The sequence below is a fragment of the Drosophila simulans genome, chromosome 2R (genome assembly GCF_016746395.2).
Source record: "Drosophila simulans strain w501 chromosome 2R, Prin_Dsim_3.1, whole genome shotgun sequence".
In the NCBI taxonomy this organism is placed as follows: Eukaryota; Metazoa; Arthropoda; class Insecta; order Diptera; family Drosophilidae; genus Drosophila; species Drosophila simulans.
Genome location: NC_052521.2, coordinates 11354739 through 11377571, shown reverse-complemented (window position 1 = coordinate 11377571; position 22833 = coordinate 11354739). Strand labels below are relative to the sequence as shown.

Sequence of the window (22833 nt, the reverse complement as noted above, 5' to 3'; positions counted from 1 at the left end):
CCCCACCGCCCTACCCTCGTGAAGTTTCAATTTTTGAAGTTCAATGCAATTTATCGGCAACTACAGTGTCTGAGGTCGTGCGCCCAGTCGGAAATCGTGACGCTGCAGATCCAAAGATATTTGACAATTGAATGGCAGTCTGTCAAGGAGGGGAAAACAAAGTGGCAGCTACAAGGAAGGTTAGGTTTTCAATAGCCAAAAGATTTGGAACCTTAATCAACATATGTTACTTAGTTTAAAATATGAGTAAATGCGTGGCTATGGGGTCAAGATCAGCTGTTATTTGCACCCAAATTACAATGAAAGGCACTTCCCTGCGCCTTTGTGCTAATGAAAGCCAAACAATGGTCAATCAATTGTATACATTTAATCGCAATTTGTTGAGCAAATTGCTGTCGAAACATTGTCAAGCGTAAATGCAATGCGGGGGCCTCGCCCAATTCAATATTGAAACCGCAAAATTGCAAACGGAAACTCTGGGCGATACCCAAACTGAAACCGAACTGGAAATCGATTTGAATCGAACTGAACTGAACTGAACTGAACTTCGCTGAACCGAACACAATGACCTCCAGCTAATTGCATGGCCCGGTCTTTCGTGCCGGTTCCGTTTGCGTTTTGGCCAATTCAAATTCACCGCGTCAAGTGACAGACATTGCCTTGTTTTTGGCTTTTTGGCAGGGGGGCGTGGCCGCTCTGGTTTCACTGTCAGCTTGCAGCTTAGTAAATTATGTTGTAAATTCTGATCGGTTGTGTGGGAACCAAAAGCTGAGCGTGCTAATCATTTTTCGGGGATATTTGTTTGTAGGGAATAATATCCTGAGTTACATACATGACATGTATTTGTTTTAGGAATTGCAAATTATATTGTTTGTATTTTGTTGGAAGATAGCAAGGGCTAATTAAGTTGTACATGCTACAAACTGAAGAATATGACATCATTGGAATAACTTAATCCATTGGAGTTGGAAATCTACCATATTCCCTTGGCTTATTCCACCTGTTTCCATCTGCTAAAAGTGGAAAGCATAGCAGGTTATCAACAAATTTCCTGCTTCCCCACAGTCGTATATCAATCAGTGAACTGGCCGCATATCTTATCGCCAGGTTTCTCTTGCGACCGAACATAGAACCCTATATAGACCGTCATAAAGAATACGATTCATGCTATCATCGCACAAATATTTGCACTCCAATTGAGGTCTCTTTCTTGACACTTTTTGCTCAACCATTTGTTGTGAGCCTTCGATAACTGAGGAATGGTTGAGTAAATCCCGAAGTCCAAGAGACAAACGTGAGTGGCTGTGTAATTATCCATTTTATCGGTCGTCGCCCATTATCGGGACACCTGACGATGGCTCCGATGGTTCCATAAATGTATTATTGGGTCTGGTGCGGAATTCGCTTTCAATGACCGATCCGCGCTACTCTTGCGCCAAGCTTCAATTAAACTTCACACCATCAATCAATCAATCAGTCAATCTGTCAGTCAGTCGGACAATCAGTCACTTCGCCAATATGTCGCTGCTCCAGTTTGCAGTTGAGTGTTAGCCCCACTGGCATCTCAACTTCCGCCTGCTAATCAAATCGAAATTAAAGCTTCTCTGATCTGTATTCAATGGATATTTCTTCAATTTCTGGGTAGGCGTTACTTACCGGTTTTGTTGTTTGTCTAAGTCGTTTTGCTTGTAATACTCAACTTTGCTTTTTTTTTGGCCCGAAGTTCAGATCGGTTAATAAACAACTTTGGCTCGTGGCGATAAGAAACCAGTAAGGAAAGCTTAGCCGCATATGGACTACTCGGTGGCTCATTTTTTTTGTGGTCTAAGGTGGCAATGGAAAATACGTGTAGGGAACGTTTTAAATGGAATTACGATAAGTGAACCACATGTAATGGTAATTGAAAATATTTCAACTGTTCTATAATTATCTTGAAAAATATTTGTTTAATATACTTCAAAGTACAAAATACATACCTTAAGTATAAGGCGTAGTCAAGACTTACACAAAGTTTATCTTAAATTTTATGCCAAAACTTTGGCATAACGAAAACTTCAAGCAAGTTGGATAAAGTGCGCGCAAATTCGCACAATAAATCAGCCAAGAAGTGAGCTCGTTTCAAAGAGGATTTCAAATCGAAGGCTCTTAACTTTCCAAAAAGGATAGGCAGTCAGCCAGACAGACAGGATAACCCGAAGTGCACGAGGCAAAAAAAAAAAGGCGAAAGAATTGCTTTTAGCCAAGTTAGCAAATGTGGTCAGCGAAAGCGTATATGTGTGCTCACTAAAAGATATATGTTCGCTTTAAAGCTAGCAACTTTAATCAATTAAAGGCATTTTCCGACAGAATAAACGCCATAAATCTGGAAGTAAAACTGCCACAATGGCAATTAGTTTAGGTTTTGGTTAATGTGCAATGGCTCAATTAGGCCAAGTTAATGTGTAGTTTCAAATCACAAGTGGCGTGGAGTTGTCTTTCGGGGGAATTACTGTGAAAACTTTTGGCGCTGCCACCAAAAATGTTCAAAATGTAGTCATTTCGCCGAGCACTTGTCTATGGCACAGGCTGTATGGAAAACCCCCGAGTACTTCTTGGCCCATCCAATCTCTAGACGCTCGTTAGATTTAATGACGCCGCATAGTTTGCGCACGCACGACATCATTTCAGCGACTTTAGCTGCCCCTTTGCTCTCCTCTTCCATCGGCTAAAGTGGCATAGAGACCCAGTTGCAGGACCCATCATCTGTGTCTATATCTGTATATGGGTGGGCCTTGTGCCTCTCCATTGAACCGTTAATTTGGGTGAGAACTTTAGCCCCCCGCATGCCAACGCATTATTCATTCTGGGGGCCGCCTCGCAAAACGCCAGAATGTCACATACTTTCGTGGATAATACTACGCTCCCTGCGAAGGGAAGCGCTTCCTGTGGAGGGGGAGCCATTGTTAGCGGCTATAAAGATGCTGCCGATATGGAGCTCCCTACACTCGATTGGGTAGTCCTGGGCTGGGATTGAATTTTCTACTAGGCGACAAGGAGCTAGCTGGGCACAATGAAGTGGTAAAGTTTTATAACCATTTGATGGCGTAGGGAACAATGGGTATATAGTTAAAAAGTTTTTTAATTGAGCCGAACAAATGATCCGTATTTAACTAAGATCAACGCTGAAAGTTAAATTGTTTTTATTTGTCGAACAAATGATCCGTATTTAAACTAGGATCAACTCCGAAATAAATTAAACACTGAATAAATTCGGTTGTGGTTTTTATTAAATATCGGTTTAAGACTTATTGAACTTTACGGTATAACTTTCAACTTAAGACTAATTTCAAATGTGAGTGAGATTGAGAAGGGGTTACAGACATAAAGAATAGAAAATAGCTTTAAACGGTAAAATCATGTGATGTTCTTGGATGTTTACGTTAAGAAGAGCTTTAGAGAGAGCAAACGAAACTCAATTAACTGAGCGTGATGAGTTGGCGTGAATACGTCACTTCCCTTCCCTTAAAGATAAGCCTATACTTGGGCTGGGACTGATGGATATAGTAAGGGTAGTGGAACTTTTTCCATTCCAGTTTGTGGTGGTGTGTCCTGATTTTGGTTTTTTCTTAATTTTAGTTTAGTATACATCATTATTCTATATATTTCATTAATTCATTTGTGGGTATTGGCTTAAAATTACAGATTGGATTTAGGTGCTTAATTATATTGGTGACACATTCATTGTTTATTTCTTTATTTTCATTACTATACACTTTGTTTTCCTTTTCAAAATATAATTGTGAATCTATGTAGTCTAACTGGTAGCCATTTGAATCGGGGTATGGGTTTGATTAATTTTCTTTCGTTTTTTGAATTGTGTTTTGTAGTAATGCATAGCTCTGTTTCTATTAGTAATTTTGTAATGGTCAGGGTCTGTTTGTTCTACGTTTTTGGTTGGTTTATATGGGTTGTCCAATTTGCCTTTTTGTAATGGTCCTTTTCTGTATCTTGTGTCGATATCGTGGTCTTCTCTACCTTTGTTTAATTTGTCTATTTTAGTTTTCTTTAGTTCCTGCGTGTTCAAGGTAGGTTGTCCTGCGTATAAGAATATGTGAGCGGGCGTTTGTCCCGTGGTGTCATGTTTTGTTTTGTGATTGTAAGTATAAAGTATAGTTTCTATTTTACTCAGGTCTGTTTCAGTATTTTTCATAGTATTGATTATTCTTATTTTTTCGTTAATGGTCTTATGAAAACGTTCTATATCTGCTACTCCTGTTTTCGTGGTATTTAGCTGTAGTTCCACTCCTTCTGTTTCTAACCATTCTTTTAATGCTAGACTTGAAAATGCACCATCTCTGTCTGCTTTTAATAGCTTCGGTTTTCCCAATTGATTAAATATGCGCATCAGGGCGTTCTTGCATTCTATCCAGTCCTTGGTTTTTATCTGCTCTAGTGTAGCGAATTTTGAATAAGTGTCTATACAGCTTAAATAGTGTTTGCCTTCGGCTGAGTAAATATCTATAACGAATTTGTCTCTACAGAATTCTATACTTGGCGTGAGTTTAAATGGGACTTTGGTATTTCTATGCTCTGACTTTGCTAGATTACAAACTTGACATTCGTTTATAATGTTTTGGATTTGTAGTTGGCTATTTGGAAAAAAGTAGTTTTCACTAAATAATTTCTTAGTTTTCTGGATTCCTGGGTGCAATAACTTTTCATGGGATTGAAGGATTAATTCCTTAAATTCTGCATATGATTTAATGTTTTTTAGTAAAGTTAGGCTTCTAATTACCTTTGTGGTGCTTGGGTTGATAATTTCTTTATGGGCTGCCTGGATTGTTTCAAAATCAGCGTCGCTGTCTATGTATAAAGCGCTGTGGTTGTTTACAAAGTAATCTATCAAATACTGTTTGGCTTTTTTATAAGTGAGTGTTTCGTACGAAATATGAATGATCTTTTTCTTATAATAATTCTCCTGTTTTACTTTTTCTGGTCCCTTAGTGAAAATGACTTGTCTATTGTAATTATTTACCGCTTTTTCTGTTAGGGAAATTAAATTCTGGTTGTCTTCTTGGGCGCTGTGCTGTGTAGCTTCAGTAAAGAACGCTTCCTCTATAGTAATCCTGGATAGGGCATCTGCTACATGATTTTCTTTGCCTTTGACGTATTTAATATCGAAGTCGTATTCTGCAAGTCTGAATTTCCACCTTGTTAATTTAGCGTTGGGCTCCTTCATCTTGTGCAACCAGCATAACGGTTGGTGATCACTTGCTATTTCAAAATGTCGACCTAGCAAATAGTGTCTAAACGTTTTCGTTGCCCAAACAATAGCTAGTAGTTCTTTTTCAATCGTACTGTAGTTTGTTTCATGGTCGTTAAGTGTTCTGCTAATATAACTTATGGGGTGACCATCTTGAGAAAGTACTGCTCCTAGAGCTACATTACTAGCATCTGTTGTGAGTACAAATTTTTTCTTGAAGTCTGGTGATCGAAGTATGGGATCGTTAGAAATAAGGAGTTTTAACCTTTTGAATGCCTCAATATATTCCGGGTTTTTACTATCTACTTTTTTGTCCTTTTTAAGACATGTTGTTAGGGGTTTTGCAATCTGTGCGAAATGGGGTATGAACTTTCTATAAAAACCTGTGAGTCCTAAAAATGATTTTATCTCCTTCGGCTTAGTAGGAAGGGGGTAATTTTCTATTGCTCGTAGTTTTTCCGGGTTAGGTCTTATACCTTCTGGAGAAACCATATGTCCTAAGAAATATGTGTCGTGTTTTAAAAACTCGCATTTATCTAATTGGAGTTTTAGATTAGCATTAGATAATGCTTGAAAGACTGCTCTAAGGGATTGAAGATGTTCCTCTAAGGAAGCTGAAAATACAATAATGTCGTCCAAGTATACCATACAGATTTTATTTAATAGTGGACGAAGTACATCGTTCATACATCGTTGGAAGGTAGCTGGGGCGTTTTTCAGTCCAAATGGCATACGGGTATACTCGTAATGCCCTGTCTTAGTTGTGAAGGCTGTTTTGGGGATAGACTCGGGGTCCATTTCTATTTGGTGAAACCCTTTGATTAAGTCAATTGTAGTGAAATAGTTGCATCCTCCTAACTTGCTTAAGATTTCGTCCATATTTGGTATTGGGTATTTGTCTGCTATTGTTATTTCATTGAGGTTACGGTAGTCTATGGCTATTCTGTATTTCTTCTGTCCGGAGGTGTCTGTTTTCTTGGGTACTACTACAATGGGGCTACAATAAGGGGAATTGCTTTCTCGGATTATTCCCTGATCTAACATTTCTTTTGTTTGTTTTTCTACTTCCGTATCTAGTCCGGGTGCGTATCCGTAAGGCTTTCTGTATACTGGGTCATTATGGGATGTTCTAATAGTGTGTTTTACGTTATTAGTGAATGTGAGCTGGTCTCCCTTCTTATATTGAAGGTCCTGGAAGTCTTTTAGGAGGGTTATCAATTTTGCTTTTTCTTCGGAATTTAAGTGGTCTAGCCTAAAGGAATTATTCTGTGTATCTTGAATATGTATTTCTTCTGAAGGAAGGAAGGCATCGATCATTTCGTGCACGTGTCCGTATATTGTAACTGTACGGGGTCCGTAATTTACTGATGTAGTTCCTTCGTCAAGTAATTGTCGTCCTAAAATTAAGTCGTATTTAGATGAAAAAGGATATATCAAAAAATCGTATGGTTTAGGGAAAAGATTATTTTTGGGTAACGTTACTTTCTTTTGTGCAATGAACTGGCCATTACTTGAGTTTATTTTCTTAGCTATCTCTTGGATTGGTAATTTGAAAAAATTTTGAGTGGCCATATTTACTGTTGAGCCTGTGTCTATTAAGCATTTTAAATTGAGTCCTTTGTGTTTAATAATTATGAATTGGCTTGTTCCGAGGCTTGGGGCCGAAAATTCTCAGCCGTTTCAGCTTCTGTTATTAATTCCATAGGAGGTTCAGTTGGCTCTTCTCGTGCCTCTGCCATCTCCTGTATGCCAACCGGATGTTGTTGTGGGGGGTCGTAAGGCATGTAATAAATCGGGATGTTGTTGGGGGGCGGCCCGTAAGGCATGTAAAGATCGAAAGGATATTGGGGATGATTCCCGTAATGCATGTAAGGATTGAACTGTTGATGAGTTTGGTCTAATTCTTCTTGGTAACGAGCCTCATCAAAACTCATACGTGATTGTCCACTGTCAGACGGTCGTTGTCTCTTTAGTGCTGGTCCACCGGTCGTTATATTTTCTCTTGTATTTAGTGCGTTTGAATAACTAAGTCCTGGTCGGTTCTGGTCAAATGTATGTTGACGATTCAATGGTCTAGGTTGAGCTATAACAGATACGTTAGGATGAGGGTGAAGTTGACGGTATTGGTATTGGGAAAACGGATTAGGGTTAGTTCTGGGTAATTGAGGTGGTATATATGAAATTGGTTGGCGAATTGGTTGATACATGGCGTTGTATGATGGTTGGAATGGTGTTGTATGATTATAGTAGTTAGTTGTTTGTCTGTGAGTTGCATTGTTAGGTGATTTAATGGGATTTGAGACTGGCTGTGTATTGTTCTTGTATGTAGTTGCTATTTCATAAATTCCCTTTTCTTGCAATATATTTATTAATGATCTTAAATTCGGAATTTCGCATTTAACTATTCTTAACTGTATGTGAGTTGGTAATCTTAGAATTAATGTTTCTATACTGGTTCGTATTAGTTGGTTATACAGGGTAGTTTCTGCAGTGTCGCTTTCTAAGTCTAACTTATTTGTTAATATCTGCCGTCTACGTTCGGCTTCTTCTAAAAATTCACGAACGTTACCTCGGAATTGGGTATTCCGGAAGTCCTCCAATAGTAGATGATTTGGTCTCTGGGGTTTGTAGTTTAGGATCAGATGAGTCCTGAGTTCCGTCCAGGTGGTGAGGTTCGTAACTCCTAGTGTGCGGATGACCTCTCCCGCGATGTTGCGCTCAATGTGTCCGAAGATGGTGAGCTTCTGCCGTTCGTCGGTCGTTTGATATAGTGCCAGGATGAAATCGATGCGGCTGATGAACGTATACAGGGTCTGTGGGTCCCCGTTGAAGTGTTCGACTCCATTTATTTGTCGTTCAACTTGAATCATATTCGAGTCGGACAGCATTATTGGGCTTGGTGCTGCTACTGCCATTTTTTGGTCAAAATTGTTGGTTTCTTTTTTTTTGTTTTTAAATGTTTATAGTTACTGATGTTTCGTGAGTAGCGGTTATTTCATAATTTTATTATTGTTATTTTTATTTTTGTATTGTATAGTTTTAGTTTATTTTTAATTTATTCAAACTTTATATCTTCAGTTTTTTGTTTGTCTTCATTTAAATTTTATTCACTCTTATTGATTTTTCACTTATGTTACGTTTGAAGTTTATAACTCTCCTCTCTTGAAAACACGTTAAGATTTATTTCTTTTGTTATTTTCCGTTGAGCTTAGATAGAGTTTATTTAGATATATATTTTCTTTGAGTGTATATAGTTTTGTTTTATATGCACTTATTTAATAGTTCGTATTAAAGATTTTTTTTTTTTTTAACTGATTGATTTGAGTTTACTTCCTTATGTTTTGTTTCACTTAGATTTTAATTTTTCACTTATTTGGTAATTCCTTAATATATTTAGTTTTAGGTTCTTTTTTTTTTATTTTTTTATTTTCCAGCAATTCACTTGTTCGGAGTAACCAAAAAAAATTTCTGGATTTATAGCTCCGGTAAATGTTGGAAGTTCACTGTTGTTTAAGCAGATGTGTGTCACTGTTCTTTTAAGTGTATGCGTATTAATGGTCAACACTTCACTTTCACAGTAACACTACGTAAGTTCTTTGGCGGATAACACAGATTACAGGAATTAAAAATTTTATATTTTCGCATCAAGCAATCTTTGAGTTATCCTACCGACTGCGCCAGTTAAAAAGTTTTTTAATTGAGCCGAACAAATGATCCGTATTTAACTAAGATCAACGCTGAAAGTTAAATTGTTTTTATTTGTCGAACAAATGATCCGTATTTAAACTAGGATCAACTCCGAAATAAATTAAACACTGAATAAATTCGGTTGTGGTTTTTATTAAATATCGGTTTAAGACTTATTGAACTTTACGGTATAACTTTCAACTTAAGACTAATTTCAAATGTGAGTGAGATTGAGAAGGGGTTACAGACATAAAGAATAGAAAATAGCTTTAAACGGTAAAATCATGTGATGTTCTTGGATGTTTACGTTAAGAAGAGCTTTAGAGAGAGCAAACGAAACTCAATTAACTGAGCGTGATGAGTTGGCGTGAATACGTCACTATATATATATGTTTAAAGCATGGTGAAAAGGTCATGGCATGTTGTATGGTCGCATAAATAATTCTGTATTACTCGCGCTATATGCAAATGTGTATGGTACTTTAAATCAGAGCAAAATATAAAATCGCATCACAACATGTAGCCATCATAAAGTGTACAGAAAGAACTTAAATGAAATGAAATTCATGAAAAAGAGTTTTATGACATTTGGCTTGCTCACGCGGCTTACAGTGCGTATGCGTGATATGCAAAATATATGTAAGCTAAACATGTAAATGTCATCTTTATATACCTATATATACAAAAAATAAATTTACATGCATAAAACGAGAACATTGTTATGCAGCATGACAGGCCACTCGAGAACATCCACCATTGCCAACGGCAACAAGATTCCTCGTTATTAATTAAATTGTTTTGTTTTCATTAATTTCGTTGCTGCTGCTGGCGTTTTTTTTTATTTAATTAAATACCAAACAAATTACAAATTTACACGTGAACGAAAATAAATAAATGCCGACAACCTGGATGGATGCAACAAAATGTTAAATGGAAATGCCGTGTGTGGCCACAATCCACTCGGCGTATACGCAATGTGACCTGATGCACTGCGTTGGAATCGATAATCAAATAAATACTGATTGCATTTACACGCCGCAATATTTGACTCGCTTCTGATCGGATATCTTGTGCTGACGGCGATGCTTTCATCTTCTGGAAATCGCTACGATTAATTGGCTCAGGTGGCCTTTTGGTTTAAGGTTGGTGGCCGGCTATAATACCATATACCCAATAATAACCGCACATATGCAAAGATAATGCCATGAATAATGTATTTCCGCAGCACTTGAGGGAATGCTTAATTGTTTGGAAAGGCAGAAATTATGGCTTCAATTTAATTGGGGAAGTAAAATGTTTATTTTTTACGCCCAACAAATTGGGATGGCTTAATAGCTCTTTAAACTCATATGTAAAATATTTCTGTCCAACAACCGAACTTTTAAATTTCCATAAAGGAGCTCGAACTGCAATATATATATTTTATTGCAATATATGTCATAAGTTGTTGAACGACTTGCTCGTTTCTTGCGGCAATAAATTTTTATTAATTTTTAAGTTTAAGTTTAATTTTAATTGACACGAAACCCGCAGCGACAGCCGTTCGAACACCTACGCAAATATTTGGTTGCACGTTGCAACACTCGTTTTTCGCTGTTTTTCCTGCAGCGAGGAGACAGCGAGGCAACTTCACATCCAACTACGAAATGTGTCAAGTACAGCAAACAGTTACAGATTTATGGCTGGGACTTGGAGGACCCCTCTAACGCCTCCAACACCACAAAAACACACGCGACCAGGAACGGTTTTTCCATCTATTGAAAATTCGAGCCCCTCCCCCCCTTGGACTGCCAACAACTCCTCCCTTGTAATTCAATTAAAATGCAAAAGCTCAAAAAAGAAACAGAAAAAAGGAAAAGGCGCCCCAGGCATTTGCAAATGGAGCGAGAAACGAGATAATAAATAGGAACGAGAAGGAGGGACGAGAGGAGCCCAAATGGATATGTGTATCCATGACCACTGTGAGTGGTTTTCTTTTTGCCTGCGGACAGTTCTCGATAGCATTATCGTGAACTGTGACTGTAACCACAAAATATTTCAACAAAATTTTTGACATTTTATCGGCAGGCAAACAAATAATTTACAAACTTTCAAAATAACACAAAACAGCGAAATATTTCGGTGAAACTTTTCGACAGTTTGTTTTATTTTTATTTCCATGTGAAGCCGGGAATATTGTTTATAATAACCATTTATTATGCTCGTTTTTAGATGGTTGTTAATTTTTTGGGGACACAGAGCGAACAAAAACACGGCTTTGTTTCGTTGTTACTTTTGTTTTGGGAACGTATGATTGTGTTTAACAATTTAACGGTTCAATCAACTTTAATATATGAGTTGGGCTAGACAAATCAAATTGTGCAAGTCGCCCTCCAAACGACCTTGACTGTGAAATTATATCTGTTTCAGTGCTTTAATCGCTTCATGTATCAATGAAAGTTGCATAAAGCGGGGTAATTGAGTTGAACAATAATAGCGGTACAACTACAAAAGTGGGCGAGTGCTTCCATTTCGACAAAAGCAAATCGAAATTGTTTCCAATTAATTTGAGCAAAAAAAAAAAAGTATATGTGAGCCAGAAATAATAGCTGAAAGTAAACAATAACGTTAGTTACAGTGCCTTACAAACTGTGCATTTTTAAATGCGTCACAAACTGGATATGTGGTTAAAAGCAATAACTGCACGGGAAATAATACATAAAATTTATATTAAACATACTCACTGTTTTATTCAACACACAGAAAGTTGTATTTTATTATAATATTTAACAAAAATTAATTATATCAAATGTAATTGTTATTTTCCTGTCTGTAAAATTGATAAATTCATTGGTAAAAATATGAGTTGGCGTTTTAATAATAATTACCAGCTAGACAGACTAGTGCAGCTTTAGCTTCGATTACCATAATCTTATGCTAAGCAAAACTAGTTGCTCAGAATAAAAGATATAAAATAAAGCCTTTAAGTGAAGCTGTCATATTCAAATTGGTTTTATTTGTGCATTTAAACCGCTTAAAAAGTACCAAAATTGAAAGCTTTGCAGTTGAAACAAACCAAACTGACAACAAATAATATAACTAAATAATCGCTATGAAAACAAACGAGGTGACGAACAGCGCGGAAAGTTGAAAGCATTTGAAGGGCGCTCAAGTGTTGCAGGCAAATTGAACAACGCAAGTTCAATTCCAAAAAACACACAAAAAAAAAAAAACACTCGCATAAATGTAATTTCCTCTTTATGTGTGCGGAATTCTGTTTGAGCTGCCCTCTAACTAAATTTTTAATGGCACTTTTATGTTGGCTTACTTTATTCGGCCTCTCTCTCTGTCGCTTTATTTTATTTTTGCAAATTTAAATTTCATGTTGGTTTTGGGTTGCTTTTCAATTTCCGACGCCCCAACGCCGAACAATGAAGCACTTCCGGTGGCCGTCTGTGTGTGTATGTGTGTGTGTGTCTGCAGATTATGTTCATTAGTTTGCGTCAATTTGTTTTAAAACGCCGCATGTGAGTGTGGAATGCTTATTCTAAATTGAGCACTGAAGCGGGTGGTAAACCCTCGAACCTCGACCATAACAACGGATATTGTAATTATGATGATCTGAAAGTCGGGGAGAATGGATGCAATGCTACCAGCATTGCCGTGAAGACCACATATTACTAACGATTAGCCATTATTGAGCAAACCTAATGTATGATGGTTCTCTCGCTTTTAGTTTTTTACTTTTTTTTTGTCGGTTTTCTTGCAGGTAGGAAACAACCCGTACGGCAATGTGTTCGAGTATCTCAATCTCGCACTTCACCATTTATGGCGTACTTAAATCACAGCTCAATTGGTGCGAATCCAGTTGAGAAGGTGCCTGAGTTCCTCGCCAGCTCATGTCCAAAAGTAGATTCAGTCTTTAAAGAATGGCGCTGACCACACAGAAAACTATCAAGTATCTAGTGCTTAGCAGATTAAAATAGATTTTTGGCATTAATTTACTCTGTGGCATGTAGAATTTAATGGCAGAGTATATTTAGTTAAGAAATATAAATGTTAAATCAGATTTTAAAAGTCAGAGACACTAATTTTTGCTCAGTGCACGCATAACTGTGCCAAAGGCACCAAGAGATGGCGGAATGTGCATAAGTGTGTGGACCAGGTTGAATGCCCCTCCACCGCAGCCACGCCCCTTTCTGGTGCGCTTCCTCCTCCTCCCCATCGCTTAGCTGCAACCACTTGAGCTATTTTAGCGTACTACCAAAGCGACAAAGCTGGAGAGGAGCAGTGGAGGAGCTTGGATGAGGGGGCTAGGTACGACCTGTGCTCCATCTCCTTTTGGCAGCAAATATGCTGGCAATTTAGTGGGCGTGTCCCGGCCCTAGTTGAAACTAACGCCACAGAAAAGAACTTTTGACGCCAGCAAAATGCTCGCAGCAAAAAATGTGGAAAAACTCAAGAGTGGAGGCAGAATGAGGATCGCAGCAAATATCTCGAGTTCATTGCTTGTAAAATTGACTTTGGCCAAAGGAGCCAAAGGAGGAGGAGAGCCTCCGACTGCAAGTCAAACTCAAACAAGCCGCAGATAGTTCGATACAATTTTCCAAACAGTTTGCGTTTGCCTTTTTCTTTTACAGTATCCACGGTAAAGCGAGGCATTACAGCTATTCCCTGTAAATCGCTGAGATACATGGGGTAGCTTCAACTCTGCCTTATGTTAATATAATATATGAATAATCTGCAATTTAACTTAGCTATTCATTAAACTTTGAATGATTGTTTTACTTACGTTCTTCTAGGTAAACATTTACACTTTACCTTTAGAAGCTTTTGCAGGGTAGCAACTAGTTTTCACCTCTAAGAACTCTTTGCCTACCCATTGCAGTTTCCTTGTGTCTTGTATCTGCCAGGCTTATTTCTTCTTGGCCTTCCTTTTGGCCGCATCGCTTTTGCGGCAATTTCTGTTTCTCGCAGTTTTTCCGCCTCATTTACTATAGACACCAAATGTCCTTCAGCATGGTTTTTCCAGCTTTTCCAGCCTGCCAGTAGTTATCTTTTTTGGATACGAAATGCCGCTGCCACCATGCGGCTGGCCAAATTAAAGTAGCAAAAACTAGTTTCCGATACGGCGCACGTGCAGCATCGCCAGTTGCAAGTTCCTAGCTGCGAGTTGCAACTGGCAAAGTCTCCAATTGCAATTTGGCAGAAAGCATGGTGCACAGTGCTGCGGTTCGAGGTTCGGATTTCGGCGGGGAAATCACTTGAAGTGAGCCAAGAAAAAAAAAGAGGTTTCCCATTTGCTTGCTCGTTGGTGGCATAATTCGCGCGCCAGGCGACGCCCCAAAACATACAGATAGGTTTGTCTGCACTGGAAGAAATTGAATAGTATGTCTCTTAATTTCAACTATTATTGGGACCAGAGCTTCATACAGTTTGATACTTAGTAATATAATACTAATTATCATATATAATTAATATACTTATTAGTAAGATTTGTATGTGGTTGATCATCTTTTGAGGGTTTTTTTTAAACAAAAGTTTAATATACATTTATATAAAACCATTTCTCTCAGTGTACACATGTCCCCTTCTCTCGGGGGAACTGCCTTCGATTTACGAGCTGTGAGATTTCGTGCCTTGCAATTGGCTGCATTTTTCCAGCTCTTCGGCTTATTTGCCGTGGACTTCAAACACTTGGCAGTTGTGGTTCCTGCATCCTTGGCGGCTCCGATGGCCAGCTGATATAGCTGAGTTTCGCTAGCACCACATGTTTATGGCCCAAACCCAATCGCGAAATACTCCCTAATTACAAGTGGTGGCACTTGGCCGACCGACGTTGACCCACAAAAGAGGAGAGCCCGCATTCCCGAGCATATTGCTCCATTTTCAGGTGAAACGATTCCATCATTAGATGCAATTTGTGTCCCGTTCACCTCGAAAAAGTATCTGAACCGTAAATAAAGGGCCGGGAGACCGCAGCCACTCCAGAGATTGATTTGAAACCAAGATTCCAGAGTGGGCAGACTGGGTTTGGGCACCGGAATGGCACCAAGAACGGTGCTCCAAGACGTCCAGAGCACGTTCCGTTGTCAAATATGGCTGCGGTCAGTTTTTCTAGCGGCCAAGAAAACTATTTTTTTCTCTGCCTTGGCAGCAGCTGCAACTTTGGCTCCATGGCTGCATAAATTTTCGCATTCGAGTTGCTTTTACCATTTGTGGGTACCCTTTTGCCTCCGTTTACCGTTAAGTTGCTGCCACTAGAAAAGCCGCGCAAAAATTCAAATTGAGACAAACCGCCTCATAGAACTTTAAGAAGCATGTCTTGGATCCAGCTGTACATGGAACATTCTGGCAAATCGAAATCAAAAACTAAGAAAATACACAAAAATCCTAATCGTTGACAGTAGTGCAGCCGGCGGTTTTAAGACAATTTTCACACTTGGCCAGCACCTGGATTTTATCAGCCATTCAGTTTTTTGTCTGTTTGCGAAGCCTAAAAATATTTTTCCGAACTTTATTTTTTTTGTATTCACACCTGAAACTGCAGTTGCAGTTGCCGGGAATTCAAAGCTTTTGTTGCGGTTTTGTTTATGGACTGGAGCGATATGAAGTGAGTTTCCATTTACCACATGGCCGGCGTTAATTGCCCTGCTAAAAGATTGCGCACGATGCGTATACTTAATTGTTTTTGCTTAAAAGCGAAATGGGTTCGCAACATTAGGAAATCCTATTTGTTTCGCAATGAGCTTGCTAGCCATGAGGAAGTCCAACTCAGAGAGTAAACAGAGTAAAATAGTTTATATAAACTAGATTATATAGGGTAAAAATTTCTGAGGGGTTACATTTGTTTTAATTGTAATACATTTTTAAAAATAAATCGTCATAATATAACTTATTGATCAAAAGTCTAACAATATTACTTTGCTTAAGCATGAAACTTTAGTATTATAATGCACTTCTGGCCAAACGACACCACGTCGAAGGTCTCATTTGTCTGGAATCGATCTTCTCCGATCCGCTTTTGATCATTTGATGCCGCCTCGAAGGGCTTAGCCCCCAAGCTGTCACCCGAGGCTGACTTCATCCGACTGACAATTGCAGCGGGACATTGCCGCCCAGCCACTCAGCTAATGGCTGCCTCTCTTCGTCTATATATATACGTACATATATATCTGTTCACATATCTCTATATCCACATAGTGAGCCTCCGCTCTGCGCTTTCTTTCCTCCGGCGTTTGGCTGCCAGTGGCCAGTTGCCAGTTGACCGATGGCAGTCTATTTGGGTCACCATAAGCTGCCAGGTCTGTGAGGCATCAGTCAGCGGGTTGGAGTCGAGTCTTCGCTACTCTTGGAGTGTTGGAGTGCAGTGGGACGGAAGTTTGTTTGCCAACTTGTTTGCAGCTTGTCCGTTGTCCGCTCCGTGTTGCATTGATTGGGCAAATGGCCGGCAGCATCGCCAGCGGTCCCAAAGAGCACCTTTTTTTGTGGCCCAAAAGCATAGCCAGAAAAATGTGTCAATATGGCTTAAATATGTAAGGGTGTTTCAATAAAAAGGGAAGAGATATAGATAAATGTTTATTCCTACATGCTGATGAATAAAATAGCAAAAATTTAAGTGACATTGATATCTCTAGCTCCAAATAGTCTTGTAAAATGTCTGTACAACTGATTTTAAACCACTCTCCAACACTACTTTAGAGTATCCATTTCTACTAAGCTTGCTTTTTTGTTTACCCAAACTATTGTTTCATTTGAACACAACTTGAAATGAAAATTCCTTGCCTAAATAAATCGAATTTTCCAAGGTTTGTCATCAGGCAACCTTTGCTTATCCACCCCGAAAGCTAAACCAAAAATTCCTTAAGGATTTGCCTTTTTCCTATTTACGCAGTAAAATGTATAATATTCATGTGCTTTTACAAGGGTGACTTAGTTTTTTCCCCCCAAATGACCAAAAATTGGGTGGGTTTTTCCCATAGCTCTTCAAAATGCTTCTTACACAGTTGGCCATAATTAATTTAATGGCCGAAATTACTCCGCTTGGGCATGACTGAGAACGGTAAAGGTTGACTCAAGTAATCCGCATTGGTCGGAGCACAGAATAGACCGCCACTCGCTGACATAAATAAGCCAAGAAAGAAAGTGGCCAGAACCAATGGGGGAATGGCTTTGGCTTCCAGCCGATGATCGGCATCGCTGCAACCGATGGATCGGATCCATTGATCCGCCTCGATCGGATTGGATCGGATGGGTTCGGAACGGAACGGCTAAGTACGGTTAAGCATGGAGCACGTTTGGCATCGAATCGATTAGCAATTCGAGTGTTCAGCAAATGGTCAGTGAAAGAATCGTCGGACACGTCGAGCATGTCTCCTCGCGACTCCGCGACTCCCGATCATTGGCATCATTACCGTCATTATGGTGCTCCGTTCTTCTGGGCCTCGTGTGCCGCGTGTCGTGTGTTTTGTGTCGTGTATCGTTTAGTGGCGCACTTTATTGTTCTACATTGTCCAGCGGAATGACTTTGACATAGAAATGGAAGTGGCCAATATACTGAAGGGGATAGGTTGGTTAGGGGATTCTCTCATATACCTTTCACTGGCTAATATTGCTGGGCAGCCACATACACACACACACATCATTTCCTTCCTGCTGCGCTTTGCCAGATGCCAATGCACTCTGCAGTCCAGTTGGAAAAGCGTTTCAGGGGCTTTCCTTTCTACCAGATATTTCTTAAACATTTTTCCAGCCACCCCCAGTGGTTGGCATTTCTCTGTTTGCTCAGTACTTTGTGGTTTTTGGCTGAGGGGGTGGCTTTACTGTGGCAAAAAAAAAATTGTAAGGTACTGAAGGATGATAAACTGAACTGAAGTTCGAGTATTTTTGCAAAGAATGTTCTAATTCTTCATATAAATCTTTGTAAAAAGGGATGCTACTTTTTTATTGCTTAACTTATCTATCAGATGTACTATTTAGTTTAGATACATTTATTTCTCTGCAACCAAGTGTATCCTGGCTTCGTCTTGGTTTTCATTTGCCTGCATGTTATATTTATATTTCTTTTCGTTTATTTTCTGTGCAGTCGCATGTTTTCCCCCGAACCTGTCCACTTTTCCCTTCGTGCGGATGAATATGAAAATGCTGAAAGCATTTCCACCGTTCTTTAACCCCAAAACGAGGAATACCTTGGATGTGCGCGACCCTGTACACTTGGACCTCCTCCTCTGCTACAAAAATTTGTCGCATGTTTCGCTGCTTGGATTCAAGCCTAGACATGGAGCATGAGATGGGAACTCCTCCGCTTCCAATCTCCAGCCTCCGGCTAGAAGGGAGCTCCCTGCTTAGGCAGTCATAATCGCCAGACACGTATATACTCGTATATCCCATATATATCCGTACATACTTGGCTGGTTGGATGCATGTTGTGGGCCTGTGTTTTTGTTTTTAATGTCTGCCCTGGCTTGTCCTTCTTCTTCTTCTTTGTTTGTTTGTTTGTTTGCTGTACGAGTTGTTGTAGTTGCTGTTGCCGTTGTTGTCTGGGATCTTGTGTCTATGTAAATATTGATTTTCCCTTCTGTTGGAGTCTCCGTTGGAAATTTGTTTAGGCTAACTGCATTAGTTCGGGAAAAAATTGAATGTAAAATGATATATCGCAGGAGCGAAAGGAGCTGGTAGTTTATCATAGGGTTGAGCAGAAGGCTTTGAATGTTGAAAGAATGCACCTACATGAAACTGGGTACATCTTCAAAACAACAGAGTTTCCTTTAAGCATTTATCTAAGGTAATACCTAGCTACTTGTTTTCGCAAACTCCTAAAGAAGTAAACTTTTGGGGAAAACATACTGAAATAACTTCTTGTGCGATGCTTTGGTGAATTCTTGTTGCCACAGCACTTCCTGCAGAACTGTAAGTCCAAGAGTGGGGTTGCTTTGCCTAGGCATTTGAGAACTTTTGCCATGCCACACCCCCCTTCGAAAAACGCCGCCCGGGGGCACTTAGCCTGCCAGATGGGGCATATGCCACCGACGGCGGGGCAATATCTTGGCAACATGGTTCTGTCATGCTGCTTCGCTCCGGCTCTAAAGCTCGCTTTTCGGACGAACTGCTGCCGCATTCCGTGCAACATTGTCAACGGTTAATCTCTGAAAGGTCTCCTTTCTCTTCTACCTCCAGGTGATGGTGATGGTCCCCCCAAAACCCCTTTTTCGCCCGCCCATGGCATTTTGCAGATAGCAGCTTTATTGCAAATGCCTGTCACCTGCATTCACAAGTTTTATGTGGCACTTACCCCCTCCACGTTTTTCTGTGGCATCATCATGAGCTTGTCCACATCCTTTAGCCTGCCACTACATTTCTGCAAATTCTCGTATACTATATTTCTATTTTTCTATTTTTTTCTTCTCTTTTTTTTCCGTTGCAGAACTGTAGAATGTTTTAGTTCACCTTTCGACGCTTGCTGTCAATGTCCTTTTGTCCCTAGATAGCTGCCATCCGCCCCGCCCCGCTCCTCCTCCCCCCATTCTCAGTGCACCCAGCCGTTTGTCCAAATGCATCTGGGTGTAAAAAATATGAATGGCTGATGGGCGTTGCGCCGCCGCTGCCACGCCCCCAGTGGGCAAATAAATTTCATGTCGGCGAATGCAAGTTCAATGCACTTGACTCTGATAAATGTTCGGTGGGTTGGATTCGATGCGATGAGTTGGAGGCCTCAAAAGAAGTCTTCAACATCAACACTTTCTTCCACGCCTCAGCGAGAACTTTTCGCCTCAGTTCCCTAGTTACACTTAGAGAAATAATGTACACAAATGTAAAAATATTAGGCTATTCAATGGATCTGAGATGTATCTTTACTTGTGTTCAACGTCGCTCTTCAATTTTATTTTCTTAATGTGAAGCAACGATTCTGATGCTGTAGGTGGGCATGACAAGACAAACATCTGGGACGGACACCTAAAAGGGAGGCAACCAGTACATGGAAGCTGGAGTAGGAGCAGGAGCAGCAGCTCACAGCTTTTGCCCACGAAAATCTAGCCAAACGAAACTAGTTTCGACGAGGCTGCGCTTGTACCCGCTTCCTGCCGCATCCCTGACCATGTGATAACCAAACTGGGAACGAGAAGATGCAGAGCAAACCTAAGGGTTCCAGGCAGCCAGCCAATGGGTTGGTTCGGGTCGGGATGAGTCGTCGTCGGCTGTTGTGCAGCTTGTAAACTTACTTTTTAGTTGCTGAATGGCTTTGACTTTGACTTTGAGGCGGCTCGAATGGCTGCAGGCGGAAGACACGTCATTGACCTCCTGGCGGGAAAAGAAGGAGTCATCCGATCCGTGCACAGCGAGAACAAACTACTTATTATGACATATATGTAGTAGTTCTTGCATTTCATACTCATAAAGTTAGCTTAAGCAGTTGTTCCTCTGCAGAGCAGGCAAATGCAATGATTCAGTTATGAATAAACCACGTATTCGGTTGACACACAAACGTGTGATAAATTGAACTGCGCCCCAAAAGGCAATCAACTTGAAATTAATTACCACAATCCCTTGTCGATGCAGGCATAAATTAATAAGCTTCGAATTAACCAAATGTCACACGATGAGCAGCGGGAAATGTGTGGGGGAACCTCATGTGTAAGGGCAAACAAACCGAACTCGAAACCAACCCAAGTTCAGCGCCGCAAAATTGGCATACACTCGAACTCGGGCGATAGGAATGCGAATGTTGAACAGAAACCGCGGTTGAAAACCAGTTTCGGGAACGCATCTCCTCATCAGAACACTGAGAGAAATTACGCTAGACGTTGCTGCATTGAATTGAACGCGAATTCTGATGTGGTATTGAATATGGAGTATATATAAAAAGAACATTGATATTATTTGGTAAAAAGTAAATTCAATATTAAGTTTCGTTTAGGCAAAATCACAAATCGCAGTGTATTGTTCCAGTTTGTGATGGTCGGCATTGTTCGAGGCTCCAAACTGCGATTCAAAGTGGCTCTGCGGTTTACCACTGGCATCCCATCCTCCGCTGCCTTCTGCTCCCCTTTCGGCAAACGAGCTGAATTTATAAGATGATGTGACCAAGTCCAAGTCCACGTCCAAGTTAAGGCCCAGAACCGAGAACTTTGGAGCCCAGAGCCCAGGTATTCGATGGTTTCTGTGTGTATTAGTGTGCGAGCTGGCAGATTACATAAATTGATGCTGAAGCCTCTTGGGCTGCAACTTGAGAAGACCAGACATCAGCGGAATCGGAGATTCTTCCACAACAAAGGACACAGATCGAGGCAAAGACGCAGGCACAATGGCCAAATGTCGGGAAGAAACGAGAAAAGTGTAGAATTAGGCATTGGGTCGAAACAATTGACGATGAATTCTATTCGGAGCTAATGAGCAGGAAGTTGGCAAATGATTCAGAAAGTTCGACGCAGTCTATGTGCTCTAGAAAACCCATATTTGCCCAGCAAATGAATCGTTTTTGTGTAGTACTGGCACATGTGTGTAAATATTTGCTTAAAAAAGCGAAACAGAGCCAAGGTGGCATTAGTGGAAAGTAGAAGCCTCCATAGGAATGTTGGCAAAAATAATTTAAAAGCAGATTTGACTCGGTAAATATTTGTTTAGTAATTTCAACCAATTAAATAAAGATTATTTACTAGGAATTCCGTACGTTTGCCCCACAGTGCAGCATCTTTTACTGGTTCTTTAATTTTTTCCTAAGCTTCCGTTATCACTTTTCTGTATTTTCAACTTATTCGGCTGAGAATTTTGGTCATTCGATACCTTCTGAGTGGGAGTTGGAGGCATCAGTGGCTCTCAAACTGTGCCGCTTCGTTGCCAAAATGCCAAACATAAACCAAACACAACTGTTCAAAATTAAAAGGCACAAAAAATTTGCTGACACTAATGAGTTCGTAAATGTGTAGAGCCTGACAAAGCCCAAAAATTTTCCGCGGAAGGGGCAAAAAAATCCGAAAACCCAAACAAATCCAAGCCGTGACTTTAGTGGCAAACTGAAAACTTCAGGCTGCAAACTTTGAGCTAGTTGCGACTTTAATTGCGGCAATAGAACTAGATTGTGGTTACACAGACAAAATTAAACTGTTTTGAAAACGAATATTTAAATACGATTGTTGGTTAATTCGTTTAATAGCATGCCAATTAGCAGTGCATAAAATTTGATTTATTGGACAAAGGCAGATATATTTTCATATCATGTTCTATACAACAAGTTATATATCTTTAATGCCTTTTTTAATGAATGGAAACTAGTTCGCAGTTTTAAATCGCTTTGGCCAACAACTTGTATTTATTTTCCGTGTAGAAATCTAACAGATGGTCGGCGACCCACTTCCAAGCTTGGAGGCTGTCCAGTCCATCGGCAGTGGCTATTTACTTTTTGCTGGCACTGTTTACGCTTACCTGCCGCTATTTCCCTCTCGCTTGGCTTTCAATCAACAAGAAAACAATTGCAACAAATGCAGCAGCAGCAGCAGCGGCAGTCACAACAACAGCAAAAGCATCGCCAACTACTGTTTGACAATTTATCAATGATGTCTTTTGTTGCTGCTGCTCGCATTGTTGTTGGCCGAGTCGCCTCGGGGTCTTTCGAGTATTTCTTATTGGAACAGGAAGTCGCTTATTTGCTGGCAGCAAGTGCACAGCGCTCATTGCACATCGCATTGACATTTACTTGGATTCTCACATCTGAGCTTGACACTCACTACTCACTTGGGGCTCTAGTGGCTCTCCAACTGTGCGACCAAGCACCTTTCATGCAGATTGCCAATTGGAGCTAATTGGATTGGATTATTCCGCTGGCTCTGCAACTGTGCAAAAGTGTAAATGTATGCTGAACTAACTAAATCGTACAATTACATTAAATAACTACTAAACTATAAGTAAACCATCTGAAAGGCAGCTCTTAT

At 40.0% G+C, this 22833-nt stretch overlaps 1 protein-coding gene across 10 annotated transcripts in view; it reads left to right on the top strand.

The window, feature by feature from the left end:
- LOC6734397 (SH3 and multiple ankyrin repeat domains protein 1) overlaps positions 1-22833 on the top strand; it is a 72463-nt gene that overhangs the window by 37254 nt on the left and 12376 nt on the right. For 6 of the 10 annotated variants that reach the window (XM_039291896.2, XM_039291893.2, XM_039291895.2 and 3 more), the window contains one exon: positions 10054-10071. The exons of the other annotated variants lie outside the window; for them this stretch is intronic. In XM_039291896.2, coding sequence (XP_039147830.1) covers positions 10054-10071 — 18 coding nt within the window. The remainder of the gene's footprint in view (positions 1-10053; positions 10072-22833) is intronic. 10 annotated transcript variants of the gene reach the window in all.